Raw genomic sequence first — 19,959 nt, forward strand, 5'->3', positions numbered from 1 at the left:
GACACTCGGATAGCGGGGGAGTGATTGATCTCCAAGCGCCGGGACGTTGAACCGAACCGATCATATATGGCACTCGGGAGGAACACAACTGCACGAGATAATATCCCACTCACCATGTCTCCTATTCATCGACTGGATCAAATTAGCAATCACATCTCGCCCAAAATGGTTGAACAAACTCTCCTCCACAAGGTCGCTATCGTCAGCGGCTCGTCCTCAGGGATTGGCGCCGCCATTGTGCGGGAGCTCTCTGCCCGCGGAGCGAGCACAGTTGTCAATTATCCTTTCCCGGGTCTCAAAGCTGAAGCAGATGCCCTGGTGGCGTCTTTGCCATCTTCGTCGATCGCTGTTGAAGCGGATATGGGCTCAGTGTCTGCTCCACAGGCGCTGGTCGATGCTGCGGTATCGGTTTGGGGTCGGGTGGATATCGTGGTCAACTGTGTTGCACTAGCAGTAAACAAGCCGTTTGAAGAGCAGACACTCGATGACTGGGACACACTGGTCAATATTAATGGACGGGGGACGTTCTTGTTGACTCAAGCCAGCTTGAAGCACCTCACCAAGAATACTGGGAGAATTGTCAATATCGTGAGTATTTCGGCACGAGGACCTCCGCCAAATCAGACCATCTATGCCGGTACCAAGGGAATGGTTGATTCTTTCACAAAGTGCTGGTATGTCTCAGTCTTCCTGAATGCAGTAGACGTCGTTGCTGATTCAGATAGGGCCAAGGAGCTTCCGCCCAAGTATGGCTGCACCGTCAACGCGGTCAGTCCGGGCCCGACCAAGACGGAAGGCTTTGCAGCAGCAGGTGAAGAACAGATGAAGATCCTCCAGCCCATTATTGATCAGACCCCAGTTGCGCCACGGATGGCTGAGCCGGATGAGATTGCGTATGCCGTGGGATTTTTGTGCGAGGAAAGGTCAAGGTGGATTAATGGGGCACATATTATTGCATCTGGTGGACTGTTTATCGATTAGCTTATTCTATAACAAGTAAACATATTCAAACTGTTAGTCAGTCTGATGCGGCTGTCATGGAAGAACAGACGGTTTTCTTAGCATTGTATTTAGCACTGTCATTAACAGCTATTGCATAGGCCGACCCCTGGTTAAGCATGCCTGTGATGCCGTATATCAGATAGTTGATAGTTATCAGCAACCGAGGCAATATACTGGCTGTACTATCGTTGGCACACCGGCGCTCTTGGATTGAATCACGACTGGTCACACATCCGCGGTGCGAACAACCCAGATGCTTCACACCAGCCAATGATAGAGCGCAACCGTCTGCCACAACAGCATGCACCAAACATGCAGGATAAGCTACATACAAATCTACAATTCCATGAACCTCCAAATCATTGTGCGTTGTGCAATCCAGGGCAATGAAGCACGTGAGGCGAGCACCGAAGCGAAAGTTCACATTCACGCGCCCTCGCTTAACCCTGAGTGTTGACCTTAGCGCGTCTAGTATATCCTCATGCCTCTGTTGACGCGCCTCTGTCATAGATCGATTCTTCACATCTATTCTCTTCACCACTCCCCCTCTCTTCACTCCGTCATCCTTCAAGAGTCAGCGTTCAAGCGTCAAGTTACATCAGTCGTCGTTAAGCGAGATGCCTACCAACTTCAACGTTGATAGAGCGATGGCGGTGATTCGCAACGAGCATAGAAAGCTCCTGACCCTCACCTTCAGCAGCCATTTCATCTACCCGGGTCAGTTCGTCTCCAAGCGTGGTAAGTCCTCATTCCCGTATTTCGATCCAGATTCGACCCAAACTAACCAACCAGATGCTGCTCATCCACCACGCATGTCGTTCCCTCGCCTCAAGGGCAACGGAACCTATATGATCGTTTGCCTCGACCTTGATGCCCCCTTTCCCTCGTGCCGCGTGCTCGGCCCCAAGTGCCACTGGATCCAGTCTGGTCTGGAGCCAATTATGAGCGAAAATGGTCACTTCTTCCTCAGAGTGGCTGCACCCTTCATCGCCAATTACGTTGGACCTAATCCTCTTCCTGGAAGTTCTCCGCACCGCTACCTGTTCATTCTCTACGAACAGCCTGCTGGATTCGAACTCACTCGATCCTCTCCCACCGGCGACAAGAAGATGGGAGCCTGGTCGCGCCTCCGTTTTGACCTCGACGGCTGGGCTAGAGAGATTGGCCTTGGCCCTGTTGTTGGAGCCAACTATTTCGTCAGCAAGTAGCTGTTGACTGTTTTTGTCATTGCGTTCTTCGTATCTGAACCTGTTTATTCGCAGTACGAGACTTGCAGTTGGTGATGTCGTTGTGGTGACGAGGTGAAATTAAGCGGTCCGCATGTATATTTTAGCATATGGTTGGGGCGTTGTGGCGTTGCGTCGTTCACTTTGTTTGAACTTGCTTCATTCGCACACAAGATGAGGGTTTCTTTCTGGTGAAGCGGTGGATTCGGACCTGTACTTATGTATATCTTATGATGTGACATGATGTTGACCATGTGTCAAACAGACTTCTAAATAACAGCATATAAAGTAATGTCTAATTGACAAGTCTCTAATCACTCGTAGCCCAGGTCCAAATAAACATGTAGGTAGACCCTCACTCTCAAGTCACTTATGCAGTAGCGCAGCCAATCACACTCAGTACAACTGACAGCAAATCACTTCGCAATCTCATCCATCCATTCCTTCGAACTCACAACGCGTCCCTGGCGCGTAAATACCTTCTCCATCAAAACCCGATGCACCTCCAGATCCCGATCCATACATCCATCCTCCAAGACAGTCACACTGTAATCGAGATCCGCAGCCGCACGAACGGTCGACAGCACAGCTCCACTGGTAATGAGCCCTGCCATTACCACCTCTGTAATACCCATCGACCGGAGGATAAGATCCAACTCAGTGGAAGTGAAAGCCGAGACACGATACTTGGTCACGATAGGCTCTTCGTCGCGGGGTGCCACGGCAGGGTGAACCTGGGTAGACTCATCGTTGTTACGGAAAGCTCCCATTTCCTTGGCTCTGGCCATGCTGGGGTTTCGAGGGTTGCATTCTGGATGACCAGCACGGAAGGCTGTTACCACATGAATGATGTCGAGTTGGGCGTTGCGGGCCGCCTGTGTCACAGTTGACAGAGTTTGGATGTATTGGGAGGTGTTTTCGAGACGGTTGACGATGCCGTTTTGTACGTCGAGGAGAAGGAGAGCGGCTTTCTCGGTTGCCATGGTTCTTGACTTGCTTAGTATATTTGCAGTAGAATAGTGACTTAATGATTGTTCGACTTTGATTATAACCAATTGCTGGGTATACTAAGTCATTTTATGCTTGCTGCTGGAAACCCGGTGACGGGATGGTTAGCCAAAGCTCCGTCCTGTGATTGGTGGAGAAGCCCGGTTCCGGGATAGAAAGCCGGTACCGGGATGGCCTCGAGCTGTCACAATAATGGGCCGCGGGGGTCGTTTCTTTCTACTCCTTCTACCCTGCTTTTTCTTGGGTAGTGAGTAAACTGCCTCTTTGTTCATATCTGAAAAGAGGTTCCGCAAAGAAATCAAGTGTCCAATATGAACGACAACCCATCCTCTTCATCGGCTACAGAGACCAACGCCCCCGATATAGAAAAAGAGCCGGACCAGAATGCACCACCAAGGCTGGATGTATTTTCAGTCTTCACAGTGAACCAAAAGCGAGCCATGGTGGCTACTGGCTCTATGGCAAGCTTCTTCTCACCACTCTCCTCAAGCATCTACTTCCCTGCCATGGACACGATAGCAGCAGCGCTGAACGTCTCCACATCCAAGATTGACTTGACTGTCACGACCTACCTGGTGAGTCTGAAATCTCCTAAAAAAGCATTTAAAATCACTAACAGTATATCTTATACTGCAGATAATGCAAGGCGTTGCTCCCATGTTGATCGCCGGATTCTCAGACACAGCCGGCAGACGTCCCGCCTACATAATCTGCTTCACCGTCTACATCGCCGCCAACCTCGGCCTTGGCCTCCAGAATGACTACAGCTCACTACTAGGTCTACGATGCCTTCAAAGCGCAGGAAGCAGTGGCACCGTGGCGCTCGCCAACGGCCTGGTCGGAGACCTGGTCACATCTGCAGAACGAGGAACATACATCGCATTCGCTTCGTTAGGGAGCATGCTCGGGCCTTCTCTATCTCCGATCATTGGTGGACTCCTCAGCCAATACCTCAACTGGCACTGGATATTCTGGTTTCTTCTCATCTACTCAGCCGCCTTCTTCCTTCCTCTCCTACTCTTCCTCCCCGAGACCTGCCGCAAAGTGGTCGCCGACGGCTCCGTTCCACCCCCAACCCTAAACAAAAACCTAAGCGACACAATCCGGCACCGCAACCGAAAGGCCAAAGGTCTCGTCGTAGAGGAAAGCAAGCTCGCCGAAGTACGCAAGAACTACTCCTTCCGGTGCCCATCACCCATGTCCACACTAAAGGTCACCGCCGACCTCGAAACGGCCGTTATCCTCCTCGCCACGGGACTGACCTTCGCATGCTTCTACGCTGTAATGACTGGAGCTACGACCTCATTCCACGATACCTACCATCTCAATGACATCGAAACAGGACTGATGTACCTCCCTATCGGGGCCGGCGGCATCGTATCAGCATTCACCACGGGCCGTCTCATGGACTGGAATTATCGCCGACATGCCGCCAAGGCGGGACTCCCCATTATCAGGAACGTGCGACAAGATCTAACGAACTTTAATATCGAAAAGGCAAGGCTGGAAGTCGGACTGCCTATGTACTACACGTGCATCGTGTCCATGATCGCGTACGGCTGGGTCCTCGGCCACAAAGTGAATTTGGCTGCGCCGATCATCCTGCTCTTCATCTCGGGGTGGAGTCTGAATGGCACATCGCAGGTCTTAAATGCCATTCTTGTTGATCTGTGGCCGAGTCGATCTGCAGCTGCAACGGCAGCGTGTAATTTATTTCGCTGTGAGTTGGGAGCTGCAGCTTCAGCGGCGATTACGCCAATGAGTGAGGCGATGGGACAGGGATGGGCGTATACAACGCTGGGGTTAATTACTGTAATTGTGTCGCCGAGTTTGTGGGTGGTCATGCAGAAGGGCATCAAATGGAGGCAGAGAAGATTAAGGAAGGAGCGGGAACGGGCAGGTATAAGTCAGTAGGGGGTGGGGGGTTGATGTGAAATGGATGAAGATGAGATATGTCTGACTGGGGTATAGATTGCTTAGAATCTGTTAGATGGTGGATAAAAGTATATGTTTATCGTTTGACTATGGGAACCTTATCTGGGATATGCTCTTTTGTGTGTGTTCATTTACATTAGACTACGTATGCATCTGACTACTTAGAACTACTTCAGAAAGGTTAATAGTCTTGATGGACCTGCTACGACTACACGGTATGTTATACAGTTGAAGAATCAGCTTGATTGCGGGAAGAAAGCTCCACTCAAAAGTGTGTATGATTTAATTAAAAAAAAAAAAAAAAAAAAAAAAAAAAAAAAAAAAAAAAAAAAAAAAAAAAACCACCCAAAGGGGAAGCGAAGGAAACCGTAGTGCAGGCAAAATAGAATTAACAGGGAACAAAAGACAAGACACTTCAAAGGTCAGGACAATGAAAGACTAAGCCAACAGAGAATATGATGCAGGAGGGATTTATACATAAGGCCTTTGGGTGGTACAGGAAAGGTAATTAAAGACAGCAGACAGGAAAAGGGCATGATAGTGAGACAGGGCGAAGAGATATTGGAAATGGGAGGAGCGGGGGCATAAGGAGATAACAGACGAAAGGGAGGTGGAAAATCAATGGTATGTGAAGATGGTAGTACAGAGTGCAAGGGGAGAACTTAAACAACGGGGAAAGAAGAAAGTTGATTCGGTCGGCAAGAAAATATTGACGCAGAGGGAGGGGGGGTCAACTGGCGACGGGGATATAGAAACTAATGAATTCCGGGCAAATCTGCCTCCAGCAGCTGGTAAAATCGCAAACAAACCATAATCGGCCCATTGATAATTCTATTTGGCAAGTCCCGATTTCCCTCGCCACAAGCTTCCTCTGACGCCAGATATATGAGTTTAGTGGTCAGACTTGAAGTAGACAAATGTAGCGAGAGAGAAAACAAGGTTGTAAAATAGAGTTATCAGTGAATTGGTATGCTAGGCATGACGTTAGACTATATCTGACCGGCCGACAAACCCACAGAAACACTGATGAAGTCACCTCCTCCATGATCCCAACCTACATTTCTTACAATCCTCAGTCACAAGCTCCCTCTGACACAAGTTATATCAATTTAGTAGTCAGAATTGGAGTAGACAAATGTGGCTACGGAGAAGGAAATGTCAAGGCGGAGTCATTCTCAAGATGACATGCTACGGCCAGTTCATGACCGTCTCTCAGGGCTCGTGTGGTGTAAGGTATGGCGTTTGACTTCACCCTCGAAGCCTAGGTTAGACTATTCAGATGGTCCACTAGAGTCTAGGTTAGATGTAGACAGTGAGCCTCGGTCGATTCAAACGGGTGATTCTATTCAGGTCTTTTGTAGACAAAGCTTATAGACACGACAATAAATCCCCATTGAACAGAGACACCCATCGTCTAGTCACAACAGCAATATGAGACAATATATTTCACATGACCGGCAGTAAAGAAACATGGATATAGATGATGTTGGCAAAGAAGAACGGGACGATACCGCCACACAGCCAGGCGTTCGTTCACATTCTTCACTAATGTCACGCCCACTGTCTACCCTGGAAGGTAAGACTTGTTCCCCGTAAGGTAAAAGCTTGCCTTTTCACTGCAGACAGAAATCCCCCCCGCCTCCCATCCTTATCAGTCACCCCCTGAGCTATAAGAGTTATAACTCCATCAAGAATGACCCCAAAAATGACGGCGGCAGACTTTCCGTCCGCTTGAAAACCCAGCCTCACCCTTAAGGGCTTAGTCAACCTTTTAGGGTAGGCAGATGGTAAGGAGAGCATGGGCGAAGGTCGATGTAGAGGGAGCCTGGCTGATGTAGCCGTAGCGCCTCCTTAAAACAAAAGAAAACAAGGTAAGAGAGATTTAGCTGTGCATCGGCTAAGAGCTGCAAAAAAGTGCCAGAGCGTGGTCCATGCTGCTCACTACACTATTCAGATGCACCATTAGAAACCTCCATCGTCAGAGTCATACCACTCAAAATCATGGACTTATTTAGTGACTAGCTGTTGAGGGGTTAGAAGTGCACAACTTTCTGTGTAGCGGCATCAGGGTCAGCCAGGCACCGTTGAGAAGCGTGATGAAAGATTGTGGACGAGGGGACATCAGGTCCTATTTATGCTTGGGACGGGTGGCAAATCAATGAATGGCAGGTGCCTTCAGCAATGGTGTTAACGGGAAGTTCCTGAAGTTTTGATGAAATTACCATATGATTATAGGTAGACTCCATGCACCGCAACTTCACCAGTGTCCGTAATTCCCATATGGTAGGTGTAAATATAGTTCCATGAAAAAGGGATTTCCTACTTTATCATCGGATACTTGGAATAGTGGTGTTGCACCAGATGGAGTCATCCTGTCTGATATTCTCAACATCAGTGGGACCACAAGACAAAACAGGGATTTTCCGCTTAAGACTTCACATGGACTGTGATTAGCCAGGCTGAAACCATTCCACTTCTGAAGACACCCAAAAACCTTGATGCTACCGTTTCGATCAATTTGAGAAGCACTGGGACTTTCGGGGCCTTCAATCGAATCCACTACAATTCTTATTACGCTTCACAATATATTCAGTCGGCATGTTCCGTCAGACTCGCATATTATCATTACGGGAAATTCCACTGTCAAGACAACTAACAGGCAGTCAACATGATGGTCCCTAACGCGGTATATTCCTGGGCCACAGGATCTTTAACCATCCAACGAAGGCCATCATGTATGCATGGTCATGTCCTTCTCAAGCTAGTCTATAAGTCTGCCCTTGATGGAGGAGGAACTTGGACGGGTTGAATGTGGAAATTCTATAGTTACTTGACAGGAAAATAGAGGATGAGAGGAAGGATCTGTCCTATACGAATAATGCTATATTTATACTCTGTCCTGTATGTTCTATCCTATGCGTGTGAATTCTGTATCTGATATTTACTGTCTTGGCTTTATCTGACAGCAAAAACGCATACATTAACATATTGGTGATCAGGCTACTGCAACGCTATTTCCAGTAGAGACTGACGTCTTGTAATGTGTGTTTAAAGGTCCGATATACTGTAATTTCGTTATGACAGTTTCAGTTCAATGCTACTGCCCCAAACCGAGTCAATCCTCGGACCTCCGACACTTCCGATGCATCAGTTTCGGTTTCCTGGTCGAGGGGGTTCGGAGGAAAGATGTCCCCATATTCTCCAGGGGTCTGTCTGGCCCAACGCCCGAAATCTTTACTCACATCATCCACCTGCTTTTTGATATCCTCAATCACCACCCTGCACAGATGCCAGCGCCACTTGACATAGCTGTTCAAGATCATCTGCTCAGCATGTTCGGGACTAAACTCAAATGTACTTTCAACTATCACGTAGTTAGTAAGACGATAAACAATCTCATTGCTAGATGAGAGGGATGAGGACTCAACTCACCAATATACACCATCTCTTCAAGTTGCCCACACAGGTCAACCAGAAGTTGATAAATTGCGGTCTGGTGGCGCCAGACACTCGGCTCAGCCACGACTTGGTAGAAGTTAATCTGTTTGAGAAAGTGCATTGATTCATCATAAACAGTAAGTCCGCTTCGGATGTCATATACCCTGTCCAGTGAGTCGATCTTGACAAGCTTCCCAAGGCATTGTGAGGCGTAAATATCATTCTGATCAATCTGGAGGAACATGTGGTTCTGGTCTTCTTGGGCCTTCTGGTGGAAAGATGCAAGCCCAGGCTCCCATTTGTAATAGGTATCCAACTCTTCGTGGTTGTAGCCGTTGGTTGCTGTCATGTTGAGGAGCCTGCTAAGATGGGAGCTGGGTTCAGTTACGGCTTAGTAAGTCCGCAAGTGATGTCACCCGTAGGTTTGGAGGTGAATCTGAAGCAGCTGTGGGTAAGTTGTTTATATATCGGTGAAGGCGGTGCGCACGCTGAAGGGTATATGAACGTTCAGTGAAGCCGTGGGATGGTTTCTGAGATTATATAAATGTCCTATGGGATATACCACCAAGGCCAGTCGTGATACTTCCAACATGAGCGCATATTGCCGACTATGCATCAGATAACAGATGGGTGTATCAGGACGTAGAATAGGAGATAGCAGGTAGGATCAATTGCCAGGACATTCCAGGACATTCCAGGACGTTGCCTCTGAAACAGAGGGATACGACCGGAGGGTAAATATGCCTTTCTTCGGTTGTATTCTCTGCAAAAACATGACAGAAAGTCATGGTAACAGCTGAAAGAGACCTCAATACAGACCTTATGGCTGCTAAGCCGGCGCATATTTGGGCCGAAGGGGGGTCACATCAACCTCCGGTTGGTAAGAGTGATAACTATCGATCTAGTCAACCGGTCACCAAAGCCGAGGTGAAAGCTAGGGCTTACTATTTGTCAAGGTCTTCCCGTAAAAAGCAAGCAAGATATCATGTGAGATTCGACAGAAACTCCGTTTTTCATGTCGTTGATCCAAGCGAGCCAATTAGATCGGTTGAAAATAAATTCATGTCCAGATAGGAAGAAAAGCAATTATAAAAATCGCCACATCCGTGAGCTTAGCGTAGCTTGAGTCTGCATGAGACTACTTGTTAGTGCAGTAGCGCCTTCATGAATACGCAGATATCGTTTATTCATGAAGCTACTGCGCTAGTGGCGAGGGGGATTATGACAAATAACATGCAATAGTCAATTCCTGCGAGAGTAGTATGCATCAAGTTCCATTTTACCCGTGATTTCGCCGCCGGCACATTCCTCTATAAGGCCGGGCTATAGGATTCTTTCTCAAAAACCCCCAGATCATCAGCATCACTGTGCTATCTTCGATCACTCCAATCATGTCTTCTCAAGCCCCAAGAACGAGCAACAAGTTCCGAGAGGTCACCAAAGGCCTGAAGGAGATCACCGCTCATCCTATAAACTCCTCCCATGTTCATATTGAGAACCCCATTGGCTCTGTACAGGTACCTGTGGGATTGGCCGGCCCGCTGCTCGTCCGGGAGATCGGGAAGGCCGGCGAGCAAAAGGGCGAAGAGGTCTACGCTCCTCTGGCTACCACCGAAGCGGCTCTGGTTGCCAGTTGTAGTCGGGGCTGCAAGGCGTTTAGTCGAAGCGGGGGCGTCCACATCACATCACTTAGTGATACCATGTCCAGGTACGAACCTCACAACCATCCATTCATTGGCAGCCAGCGAAGAGCTTCAATCGAACGGGACAAATAATAACTGAGCATTAGGACCCCAGCCTTCAAGTTCGATTCGCCCACCGACGCCCTACTCTTTGCCGAGCAAATTCCTACTTTCAGTAGTGAACTGAAACGGATTGCCGAGTCTACCAGTCGTCATCTTCGGCTACTTTCCGTAACTCCCACGGTGGTGGGCTCCGAAGCCCACCTAAAATTCAACTATGCATGTGGCGACGCTGCCGGCCAGAACATGGCCACCATCGCCACTCACCGTGCCTGCCGCGAGATGCTGTTAGACCCTGCTGTTGCTCAGCTGCTAAAGGTTCGCGGATTCCTCATAGAGGCCGGTTTGTCGGCAGACAAGAAAGGAAGCTGGTCACATCTGATGAAACCACGAGGTGTAGAAGTCATGGCATGGGGTTCTATTACCAATGAGGCTGCTAAAGAGGTGCTCGGATGTACATCTGAGGCCATGTACCAGGGAATTTCTCGGCTGCAGTCCGCGAACATCAGGGCAGGAGTACATGGCAACAGTGTCAACGCCATGAACATCGTGACGGCTCTTTTCATCGCGACAGGACAAGATGTCGCCAGCATCGCCGAAGCATGCTGGAACCAGCTCGTGCCCGAATACAACAACGAAACCAAGGTGATAACTTTGTCGTTGTACATCCCATCGCTCCCAGTGGCCATCGTGGGCGGCGGCACACACCTGGGCCCTCAGCGAGAGGCTCTTGAACTCATGAACTGTAGCGGACCTGGAAAGAAAGGTCGGCTCGCTGCGTTAATAGCTGCGTTTGCCCTTGCCCTGGAAGTGAGTACTGCGGGGGCCCTGCACACTGACACCTTTACCCAAGCTCATAAGGGCCTTCGCCGAAAGCCCGATGACGGTAACAATGCAAAGCTCTGATTAATGGTAGTACGATCACGAAGAACGTCCGTCCAAAGACAGACGGTATATGATTAGCAGTACTAAATGAGATATGTCTTGTTGCCTTCGACTCAAAGTCTTGTCCGTTCCTGGTAGCTAGGTCTCCATTTTGTAGATACTGCACGGTGGGGCTCTGGTCAGTCTCGGACGTTCCAACACATGACGACAGTAATCTGATCCATAGTCCATTTAGACTTTGCCTGAGACATCCAAGCCAGACTTGGCACCATTCTCGTCTTTGACGACCACTGGCAGCACCGTCACCGCCTCAACTCCGTCTACCCGATCGGGATCGAATTCGTCCCAGTATTCCTTTGGCTCTTTCCACCCGCTCGTATTCTCGGTTTCAGCAGGAGGCCAAACCATACATCCGAGGTAATACACTCCGAATGCGATAAGCAGGCCAACAGGGTATGCAACAAAGTAAAATCGTTGTATACCCAAGGGTGCCTTGACACCCATCTGGTTTAGGAAGCCGTAGAAGTTCGGTGCAACTGCTACAAGATAAGCACCGAAGCCGCGGAGATTAAAACCGTGGAAGAAATAATAGACCCCATCGGTACGTGCTGTGTATAATGCCGGAATGTCAAGCCATCCCCGTCGGATGAGGTAGTAGTCGCATATCAGAACACCAGCGATAGCAGAGAGAAAGATTTGATAGGAGGAGAGGAAGGTGATGAATACGGCTGCTGTGGCAAGGAGGTACCATGGGCAGATAGCGAAGGACAGAACTACATCATATCAGTAACTGCAAGACTAGACTCGTTGGCCAATACTGACTAGCACAGATAAAGAATCCTCGTTTAACAGTAATGTACCGAGGAAGTAAAGCTGCAATGTCATTTCCGGCGCTGCATAGTATGAGCGATTAATCAAAAATAGGCCATCGAAAATATAGGATACTCACGGAATAGAGTTCTCGAAAATGGCGGAAAAGACAGTCGAGTACACGAATGCCAATGAAATGAACGCACAAGCAGCGCGGTTGCCCGGCGTGTATCTTTCTCCATCCATCAGCTTGTCCAAAATCGTCAGGGGATTCCATATCAGCTGACTTCGTTAGTATATGGCCTATATGGAAATTCGTGAGGAAAGATGAGACGTACCTCCCCAAATATGCTTCTGCTACATCCAGCAATGATGTTGCCGATGACAGCCACCAGTAATCCAGAGAGCGGAAAGCTGATGACCTGTGCTAGGATCACGTCGCTAGGCTTCCTTGCGTACCGCTGGAGGTCCGCGGCATTGGAAATAAAGGTCCCGCAGCTGGCCAGCCCCAAAAACAGGAACTTGCAAATTAGCCAGCTCTTGGCTCTCCCATGAACTGTCGATGCCTCATGAATAGCAGGAGGGTTACCCCCAGCCAGGCGTACTGCCCAAGCTAACATGGCGAAAGCGCCGCCATAGTAGACTACCACTTTGATGTAGATAAGCTTCTTCATCTTAGGCACAGGAACCACGAGGAAAGCGCAGTTGATAAGCCTGTCGCCTATTAGCGGCTGGCAGTATTCGGGTGAACTCGTATGTACCAGTAAACGAGAAAGCATATCATCTGGGCAGACGACAAGGCAGACTTTGGTCCCATCCTATCAGGAATACGAGCAATTGATGGGAATATTGCATGCAGGAAAACACTGGATCGGTCTCAGTCATGTGCATCGGAAAGGACCGCGACACTTACTATAAACACTGGGCTCCTTGGGTGACATTGACGCCGTTCCACACAATACTCATAACCGCCCGGTTGAACGTTGGCCAGAGGGCACCCCAAGGACCAAAGCTAGAACGACATAGGACTGGAAAGGGGATTCGATACATCGCACCAGCCCGCCCATTGAGAGCCATTAGGCACCCTGCGAGGAACTGGCCGGTAAAGGAGCAGGCGATGGCCTCCCACATGGTCAATCCCATGGATACGCCGGTGCTTGATGCGTACAAGTTGCTCACATTGGCCGTAGCCGAGAACCAGAAGAAGAGGTATGTGAGGCGTGTCCATTTTCGGTCCTTGGTAGGTGTTGGTCGGATCGAGTCATTATCCAGAACGCCAACGGGTCTGATATTACCATTTTGATCCACACTCTTGACAAGCAACCGCTCGTGGATCCCTTCCCATATGGAACTCATGTTGTCGGTTCTGAGATCTGCGGTTTGACACAGATTGATGCTGGCCCTCGGTCGCATTTATTTAACTGACCACTCAGGCCGATAAGGAATGCCATGATTCTGTAGCGGTCAGACACACCTTATCTCTTGGCTGCGACCTAAAGCGGCTTGGAATGACTCCTTTATCATCTGGGCAGACCAGGTTCCTCCTTTGTGCCAGTGTCATTTAAGCTCGGGCCAATGAGGGGTGGAGGTTTGTATCGCCATGCTTATCAACTCATTCGGCCTCGACCGTCTTCCCCACCAAAGAGATTGCGGGGATTGCCGTGGCAGCACACCATCGGAGATATATCATCGCTATTAAGAAACACCAGGCAGGCCAAATAGTCAAATAGCCCTACAAGGCCAGACCAAAGCAAAACTAAGCGACCGTGGGGATGACCTGTACGATGACTGCTATGGCTACGCCCCAATATACCCATGTCGAGCTACTGACACTGAACGGACCGGAATACCGCAGGGTGTCAACTGCCCCTCCCCGACTCCCGAGCGACGATGAGATTCCTGTGATTGATCTTGTCGGTATTGATGGCGACCTGGACGCACGTACTGTACTCGCGGGAAAGATCCGCGCTGCTGCTCAGAATACAGGATTCTTCTACATCAAGAATCATGGGATTGCCGAGGAGATGATCGCGGGCGCTCTTACGCAAGCCAAAGCCTTTTTCCATCAGCCGCAGGAGGAAAAAGAAAAGGTATCCAACTTCAAGTTGATGCATATGGATGGATACCACGCGGTAGGAACTACCCAGGTCAACAAATCTGAGACAAAGGGTCAGCCTCACAATTAATAGTGTGCGACGGGTCACTAACTACGTGACAGACCGGAAAGAAACCTTTTCCCTTCGCTACAACGGCCGCAATGACCCAGCCATGGGACCAGACACCCCAGATGATCGGATCTGGGATGACTCGGCCCTTTGGGCTGGGACCGCCCATCTCCCAAACTTTCGCGAAACCACCATTTCGTTCTGGCAAGCACGATTAGCCTTGGCGAGAAAAATGGTCCGTATTTTCGCCCTTGCATTGGATCTCCCCGAGGACTATTTCGATAGTGTCGTCACCCACCCCGGCGCCGATGGCCTATACATCCACTACCCTGGTACACCTGAGGCCGAACTGAAAGACGATAAAATTGACGTTGGAATCGGTTCACATACCGACATTCAATGTTTCACATTACTCTGGCAGGACATGTCGGGAGGTCTGCAAGTCTTGTCGTCATCTGACGAATGGTTAGACGCTCGACCCATCCCGGGCACACTTGTCGTCAATATTGGGGATTTCCTGCAGCGCTTATCCAACAAACGGTTTAGATCCACGGTGCACAGAGTATATAACCGGCAAAGCACATCGCGGTATTCGATGCCGTTCTTCTTCGGGTTCAATCCCGAGACGGTGTGTCAGGTTGTACCGTCCTGTGTTGATGAACAACATCCCGCACTTTTCGAGCCAATTTCATGTGGAAAGGTAGGCATATCAGGTCCGACGATTGCTGGAAATATTTGGCTAACGGGAGTAGTGGCACCGCGATCGACTGGCTCTTGCTCAAGGCAAGCTGGCTACTGCATGAAAATCGAGTGTTAGCACATGTTAGTTATTATAACCGGGAAACATCACTTATCCAACCCCTTCAGGGGTTTACATCGGTGTAGTTATTTCAGTCCTTTTGAATGTTTCACTTTGGCTATAGCTTCCCTGTAGCAGCTGAGACCAATGCTCCACAAAGTACAACCTTCGATGGTTGTTTCCATCCGAAATAATGTCATATCCATCTTTGTAAGTGCTAGGAATAACAATCAAGGCAATGACTATACCTGTTGTAGCACTTTATTGTTCGAGGCAAGACGTGGGAGGAGGGTGGACAAGTGAGAAGATGCGTAACCTTAAGAGGACTACGCCTGTATTTGCTGGCCTGGATCCGACATGTGACCTGGGTCCATTCGGCACAGATAACTTCCATTCACGGTATTTTCATTGATAGTACTTCCTGGATCATCGTCTACAGCCTGGGCAGCCTTGGCAGGTATCAGACACATACGGATCCCTTTGCTTGATAGCCATCAAAAAGTTCGGACGGACAACACACCAACAGTATCGTCATATTGGATCTAGCTGCAATCATGAACGTTTGCAAATGAATTTGACTGCTAAGTGGAAGACATAAGACGCTTTCATTCGATGCAAACCATTCTACCGCAGGATTCAACAACCCTCACCACCAACTCCTCACCGCCGAAAACGCTCACTTTCCGCCCTCAAATATGATCTTTTGCGATCGCATATGATTGAAATCGTCATATCTGCTGATTATTAGCCTCGCCTTGTATATAAAGAACATACACTTACGCTTGGACAGCCTCCGATAGTGGTCGCACATCGGTTACCATGAAACTGGACGTATTGTCAGTACAATATATACATCTCGCATCCGTCCACCGAACTTACTCAAGAGTATCCTGCTTCTGAACCAGCAGCTTCAACGCATCTTCGAAGGTGCCTATAGTACAGTTGTCAGCTTCATAATAATCTACCAATAAAACGATCAACCTACTCCGAACCGGGCATCGTCCCATCTGAATCTGAAGATTCTTCCCGTACGCCTGATTGCCCGTCCACGGAATCTCGCCATTATGCACTCCCACACTCGAGATCCGACCCCAGGGCCGTAACATCTCAAACGCCATAGCCAGCGCACTACTATGTCCCACCACCTCAATCGCCACATCGGCTCCTCTTCCCTCAGTCAACTCCTTCACCCTCTCCCTTAGCCCATCTGCCTGCGTCTGGAAATTCCACGGCTCGGCCCCCAACCGTCCCGCCAACTCCAACCGATCGGGAACACTATCGACGGCAATAAGATGCCTCGGCCGATATTCCAGTGCACTGATCAACGCACAGATCCCCACCGGTCCACACCCGAACAGAATCACCGTACTCTCCTGCACCGTAGCTTCATCCATCCCCTTAAATGCATTATTGGCCGCAAAATACCCCGTCGGGAAAATATCGGCCATCAGCACGAGCTTCTTCTCATCGATTTCCTTCGGCGCAGCGACCAGCGTCGAGTCTGCTAACGGGACACGGACATAATCTGCCTGCCCGCCATCCAGGACCGCAGAGCCGTAGAGTTGGCTCTTGGCGCAGCGAGAGGAACAACCCCGCACGCAGTAGAAGCATTCCCCGCAGCTCACAGTAAATGGCGAGACGACTAGGTCACCAGTCTGGAAATTGTGGACTTCTGAGCCGGATTCGACGATTTCTCCCGTGAACTCGTGGCCCATGATGAAGCCGGTTGTGGAGGGCTGGTGGCCGCGGAAGACGTGTAGTTCACTACAAAAAATAGATCTTTAGTATAAATTTGGGATGTTTTCAACATTGGGCTTCTCACCTCCCACATAGTGCAGTGTAGCGTACTTTGACGATCACGTCGGTGGGATCCTGGATCTGAGGAACGGGACGCTGCTCGAGAGTAACCTCGAGAGGACCTTTGAAGACAACGGCCTGCATGGTTGTCAACAGTTAAGGTTGTGTTTATGGGTAATGGAGTGAGGACTGTAAGATGTGCAATGTTTGAAGGTTCAAGTGGTGTTTGTTGTGACGGTGGTGCCACTCCCCGCTTTTGGCATCCCCGAGCCTCGGTTGACAGGGATGAGGCGGGATGACGAGAACATCTTGAACATCATATCTGAGTATCTTTGCTACCTATGACTGAGATCCCTAGGGATAATACTACAGTTATTGCTTCTTTGCTCATGGCAGCGCTTAAGGATCTGTCTGGGGAAAGTCGGCTATGCACATGCTATTACCCGAGGAAGGATATATTTTTATCGGGAATATTGTTGGTAGTAGTTCCTATATTCACACCAGCATGATACTTACTTACTATACAATGAACTTACTGAGATGTGCAAAACTGGAACGCCAATCCCCTATAATGGTCCTCCTCGTATCAGGCGAGACTGCCACCGAAAACACCAGCGGTTGGCACTAACAGTCATACCTCGACACGGGGTGGCGGAATCCGGAGTAGGCGAGGGTGGGGATGTTCAGATCATCGTCGGCTACGTGCACTAGGGAGCCCCGCAAATAGTCTGAAGGCGATTTGCGTAATGCTCATTCCTTAGTTTAAAGAAGCAGTCTCTAAGGGGGTGTTCGTCGGAGATACCGGGGTATCGGACAAATTTACGCGAGGGGCAAACAGAGGGTCTTTCCCTCCTGCCTCGAGGCGCTAGTGGAAAGGACTCTACAATCAGGTACATTGATTTGGACATCGATTATATGGGGTTCTCCAATAAGTTTCGTAATGTTTCATCCAGATGAGACTCAAATATATACACACTGACCGCAAAGGTATAGATATAATCCGCCAAGCATGAAACGCCACCGGGCTGTGAAGACAATGCAAAATAAAAGCATGGGGAATCAACGGAAAGCCAATACCAACTATTCAGACGCCTTGAACCACTTTTGTTTAGGTTTTGCCGACCAGATCTTCGTCTCGAACGATTGCCCCAGCTGGTCCACGGTAAACGGCGAGGTGAACCCGGTTGCCGTGCCCGCATAACTAGGACCGAGCCGCTGGCTACTACCCGCCGTGGACGGCGGATCGTAGGAGCTTATTGAGTCACTTGCAGTTCGTACCCGCGATAGATCGAAACTGGCGCTGCGATCTCGTAGACTGGGAACAGACCCTTTGGAGGAAGTGGGTCTCGATTGACTCAGACCAGGGACTAAGCACCGGGGATGCAGCTGCCTCTCATTCGCCATGGATGATGTTTCACTGTTTGCGGTAGAATCCGGTATGGAACACGTGTCGGCATTGGATCGAGACTCTGCAATGGACCCCGTCTCCGCGGCTGACCCACCACCAGTGTTGGGCCTGGTCTCGGGTAATGACCGCGCATCCGGGTTGGGTTGAATGTCCGCGTAAGACTGGGGGTCGGGGATAGATCGGGAATCGGTACTAGATCGGGTATCGGCGGTGGACCTTGTGTCTGAAACACAGGAGTCGGTATTCGAACCAGCGTCGGTGTGTGGCGGCGCTCCTCCTGTAGTCGGCGCTTCACCTGGGCTTGGAGAATGATGGTCAAACTCCTGACCTTCGCGGATATAACACCTCGAGATGAGGTCGTTTTGGATGGTCATAATTTTGTTGAACGCTCTAATTAGAGCGAACTTGAACGGATATGACATCTCCGGATGTCCGGATATGGTTTCGTATGCGAGCTCCTTGACGTACCCCAGGCACGTGTTCATATGCATGTACTCGATCTTCAGTGGGTGCATCAAGATTTTACCTGTGTGCATCTTTCTGAATCCCGGATATGCAATCAGTACATCTTCCCGGCTTTGTTCACGAGGGTCTGAATGAGAAGATCAGCTCAGTGGACTTACCCAACCTTATCCAGGTACTCCCAATATTCGAGTCGGCTGGGGTCGGAAAATAATCGGGTCAAATACCACTTCCAGAAGATTTTCCTGCGCTGCACGTGTGGACCGTCCAGAGTGAAGTATTCATCTACCTGGGCGTCTGACTCGGTGCTTCGAACCCGCAAGGCGCGCGCTGTTATGTCGAAGTCGAGCATTTTAGCGTACAGACGGTGAGTCAGTACTGGTAAGGCCGCCTTTAAGAATTTGGCGCCTTTGTTAAAGACGATAATATCATCTGGAGTAGTAATCAGCCACCTGTTCCATCTATCACCAGACTAGATCATACCGTCTGTGAAGTCCAGGAACAACCGCAGAAAATCCATCCGTTTACTAAAATCGGTGTATAATTCCTTCCGCGTCACCTGCTTGATGCCATCCTGTACAGGAGACAGTGAACCCATGGTGGATCAGACTAGCAGTGGATAATCTATGGAAAGTGTAGACTGCAATGGGTATGGAATGGTACACGGAGCGTCAGCAAGGGTAGAACAGGCTTGCACGCTCTTGGTCTGGATGGTAATAAAGAAACAAAGTGTGTTGCTGACCAGCCCTCCCCCGGAGTCCTTATATTTAGCCGGCCCAATGACCCCTGGCAGGATTTTGGGCCAGCATGCGCCTCCGATTGCGCCAAACCGATGGAGAAGTCAACTGCGGCTGACGTGCCATGCGATTGGCACAGCTGCTTGTCATTCCGAAACTGTGCCGTCATCCAACGCTTGAGGGCTGTTGACAGGGTGGTCCACTACTTTACCCGCATACGTGGAACTCCGCGGCAGAGTTTTGCAAGGTGTGATCCGACTAGGCAAGGATGCTGAAGGCTGACCGCGAGCGTCAATTGTGGAAGCGATTGATTGGGGGGGAAGGGGGGAGACCAATGGTGGGCTGTGTATGGAGACAAATAAGTTCACGTATATTAAGTCAACGAATTGCGTCCCCACCAAGGTGATTCCGCGACGGTGGCCCAGACTCCAGTGTTCAGCTGCGCCGTCATGATCCCTGGGCGTCCAAGGGCATCAGAGGGCCCGTTTGGCCGGAGTGGACCCGCTAACGATCCCATCGCGTAGGATCCAATACGTCGGAGAGGT

At 49.7% G+C, this 19,959-nt stretch overlaps 10 protein-coding genes across 10 annotated transcripts; 5 read left to right on the forward strand and 5 right to left on the reverse strand.

Moving 5' to 3' along the window:
* The first annotated feature begins 81 nt into the window (after positions 1-81).
* On the forward strand, positions 82-1,046 carry BO85DRAFT_453799 (SDR family NAD(P)-dependent oxidoreductase). The gene is made up of 2 exons (XM_025661134.1): positions 82-674; positions 726-1,046. The coding sequence occupies exons 1-2, from the start codon at positions 115-117 to the stop codon at positions 979-981; spliced, it is 816 nt and encodes a 271-aa protein (XP_025510598.1). The 5' UTR covers positions 82-114; the 3' UTR covers positions 982-1,046.
* A 302-nt stretch (positions 1,047-1,348) lies between these two features.
* On the forward strand, positions 1,349-2,407 carry BO85DRAFT_505891 (YbhB/YbcL family Raf kinase inhibitor-like protein; the record flags this gene model as incomplete). Its single annotated transcript, XM_025664354.1, has 3 exons — positions 1,349-1,454; positions 1,513-1,740; positions 1,795-2,407. The coding sequence occupies 3 exons, from the start codon at positions 1,349-1,351 to the stop codon at positions 2,208-2,210; spliced, it is 750 nt and encodes a 249-aa protein (XP_025510599.1). The 3' UTR covers positions 2,211-2,407.
* Positions 2,408-2,547: 140 nt separating this feature from the next.
* On the reverse strand, positions 2,548-3,295 carry BO85DRAFT_505903 (cysteine hydrolase family protein). The gene has a single exon (XM_025664355.1). It carries the CDS (start codon positions 3,209-3,211, stop codon positions 2,645-2,647), a length of 567 nt encoding a protein of 188 aa, XP_025510600.1. The 5' UTR covers positions 3,212-3,295; the 3' UTR covers positions 2,548-2,644.
* A 192-nt stretch (positions 3,296-3,487) lies between these two features.
* BO85DRAFT_505905 (MFS transporter) lies at positions 3,488-5,150 on the forward strand (the record flags this gene model as incomplete). The annotated part of the gene is made up of 2 exons (XM_025664356.1): positions 3,488-3,811; positions 3,873-5,150. The coding sequence occupies exons 1-2, from the start codon at positions 3,548-3,550 to the stop codon at positions 5,148-5,150; spliced, it is 1,542 nt and encodes a 513-aa protein (XP_025510601.1). The 5' UTR covers positions 3,488-3,547.
* A 2,948-nt stretch (positions 5,151-8,098) lies between these two features.
* On the reverse strand, positions 8,099-9,369 carry BO85DRAFT_524195 (uncharacterized protein). Its single transcript, XM_025665399.1, has 2 exons — positions 8,604-9,369; positions 8,099-8,535 (listed from the first exon to the last, which is right to left on the reverse strand). The coding sequence occupies exons 1-2, from the start codon at positions 8,956-8,958 to the stop codon at positions 8,258-8,260; spliced, it is 633 nt and encodes a 210-aa protein (XP_025510602.1). The 5' UTR covers positions 8,959-9,369; the 3' UTR covers positions 8,099-8,257.
* A 631-nt stretch (positions 9,370-10,000) lies between these two features.
* Positions 10,001-11,257, forward strand: BO85DRAFT_492806 (hmg-CoA reductase; the record flags this gene model as incomplete). Its single annotated transcript, XM_025663795.1, has 2 exons — positions 10,001-10,311; positions 10,399-11,257. The coding sequence occupies 2 exons, from the start codon at positions 10,001-10,003 to the stop codon at positions 11,255-11,257; spliced, it is 1,170 nt and encodes a 389-aa protein (XP_025510603.1).
* Positions 11,258-11,467: 210 nt separating this feature from the next.
* Positions 11,468-13,402, reverse strand: BO85DRAFT_472490 (nucleobase cation symporter-1 family protein; the record flags this gene model as incomplete). The annotated part of the gene is made up of 6 exons (XM_025662558.1): positions 11,468-12,009; positions 12,059-12,129; positions 12,186-12,328; positions 12,385-12,760; positions 12,808-12,912; positions 12,960-13,402. 6 exons carry the CDS (start codon positions 13,400-13,402, stop codon positions 11,468-11,470), a joined length of 1,680 nt encoding a protein of 559 aa, XP_025510604.1.
* Positions 13,403-13,696: 294 nt separating this feature from the next.
* On the forward strand, positions 13,697-15,247 carry BO85DRAFT_453802 (isopenicillin N synthase family dioxygenase). The gene is made up of 3 exons (XM_025661135.1): positions 13,697-14,215; positions 14,265-14,911; positions 14,964-15,247. Exons 1-3 carry the CDS (start codon positions 13,831-13,833, stop codon positions 15,012-15,014), a joined length of 1,083 nt encoding a protein of 360 aa, XP_025510605.1. The 5' UTR covers positions 13,697-13,830; the 3' UTR covers positions 15,015-15,247.
* Positions 15,248-15,525: 278 nt separating this feature from the next.
* On the reverse strand, positions 15,526-17,082 carry BO85DRAFT_453803 (alcohol dehydrogenase family protein). The gene is made up of 5 exons (XM_025661136.1): positions 16,833-17,082; positions 15,996-16,774; positions 15,890-15,941; positions 15,791-15,835; positions 15,526-15,744 (listed from the first exon to the last, which is right to left on the reverse strand). Exons 1-5 carry the CDS (start codon positions 16,949-16,951, stop codon positions 15,687-15,689), a joined length of 1,053 nt encoding a protein of 350 aa, XP_025510606.1. The 5' UTR covers positions 16,952-17,082; the 3' UTR covers positions 15,526-15,686.
* Positions 17,083-17,801: 719 nt separating this feature from the next.
* On the reverse strand, positions 17,802-19,392 carry BO85DRAFT_176099 (uncharacterized protein). The gene is made up of 3 exons (XM_025654322.1): positions 19,161-19,392; positions 18,839-19,109; positions 17,802-18,755 (listed from the first exon to the last, which is right to left on the reverse strand). The coding sequence occupies exons 1-3, from the start codon at positions 19,273-19,275 to the stop codon at positions 17,888-17,890; spliced, it is 1,254 nt and encodes a 417-aa protein (XP_025510607.1). The 5' UTR covers positions 19,276-19,392; the 3' UTR covers positions 17,802-17,887.
* Positions 19,393-19,959: the final 567 nt, after the last annotated feature.

This window comes from Aspergillus piperis (genome assembly GCF_003184755.1).
Source record: "Aspergillus piperis CBS 112811 unplaced genomic scaffold BO85scaffold_29, whole genome shotgun sequence".
Lineage (NCBI taxonomy): Eukaryota > Fungi > Ascomycota > Eurotiomycetes > Eurotiales > Aspergillaceae > Aspergillus > Aspergillus piperis.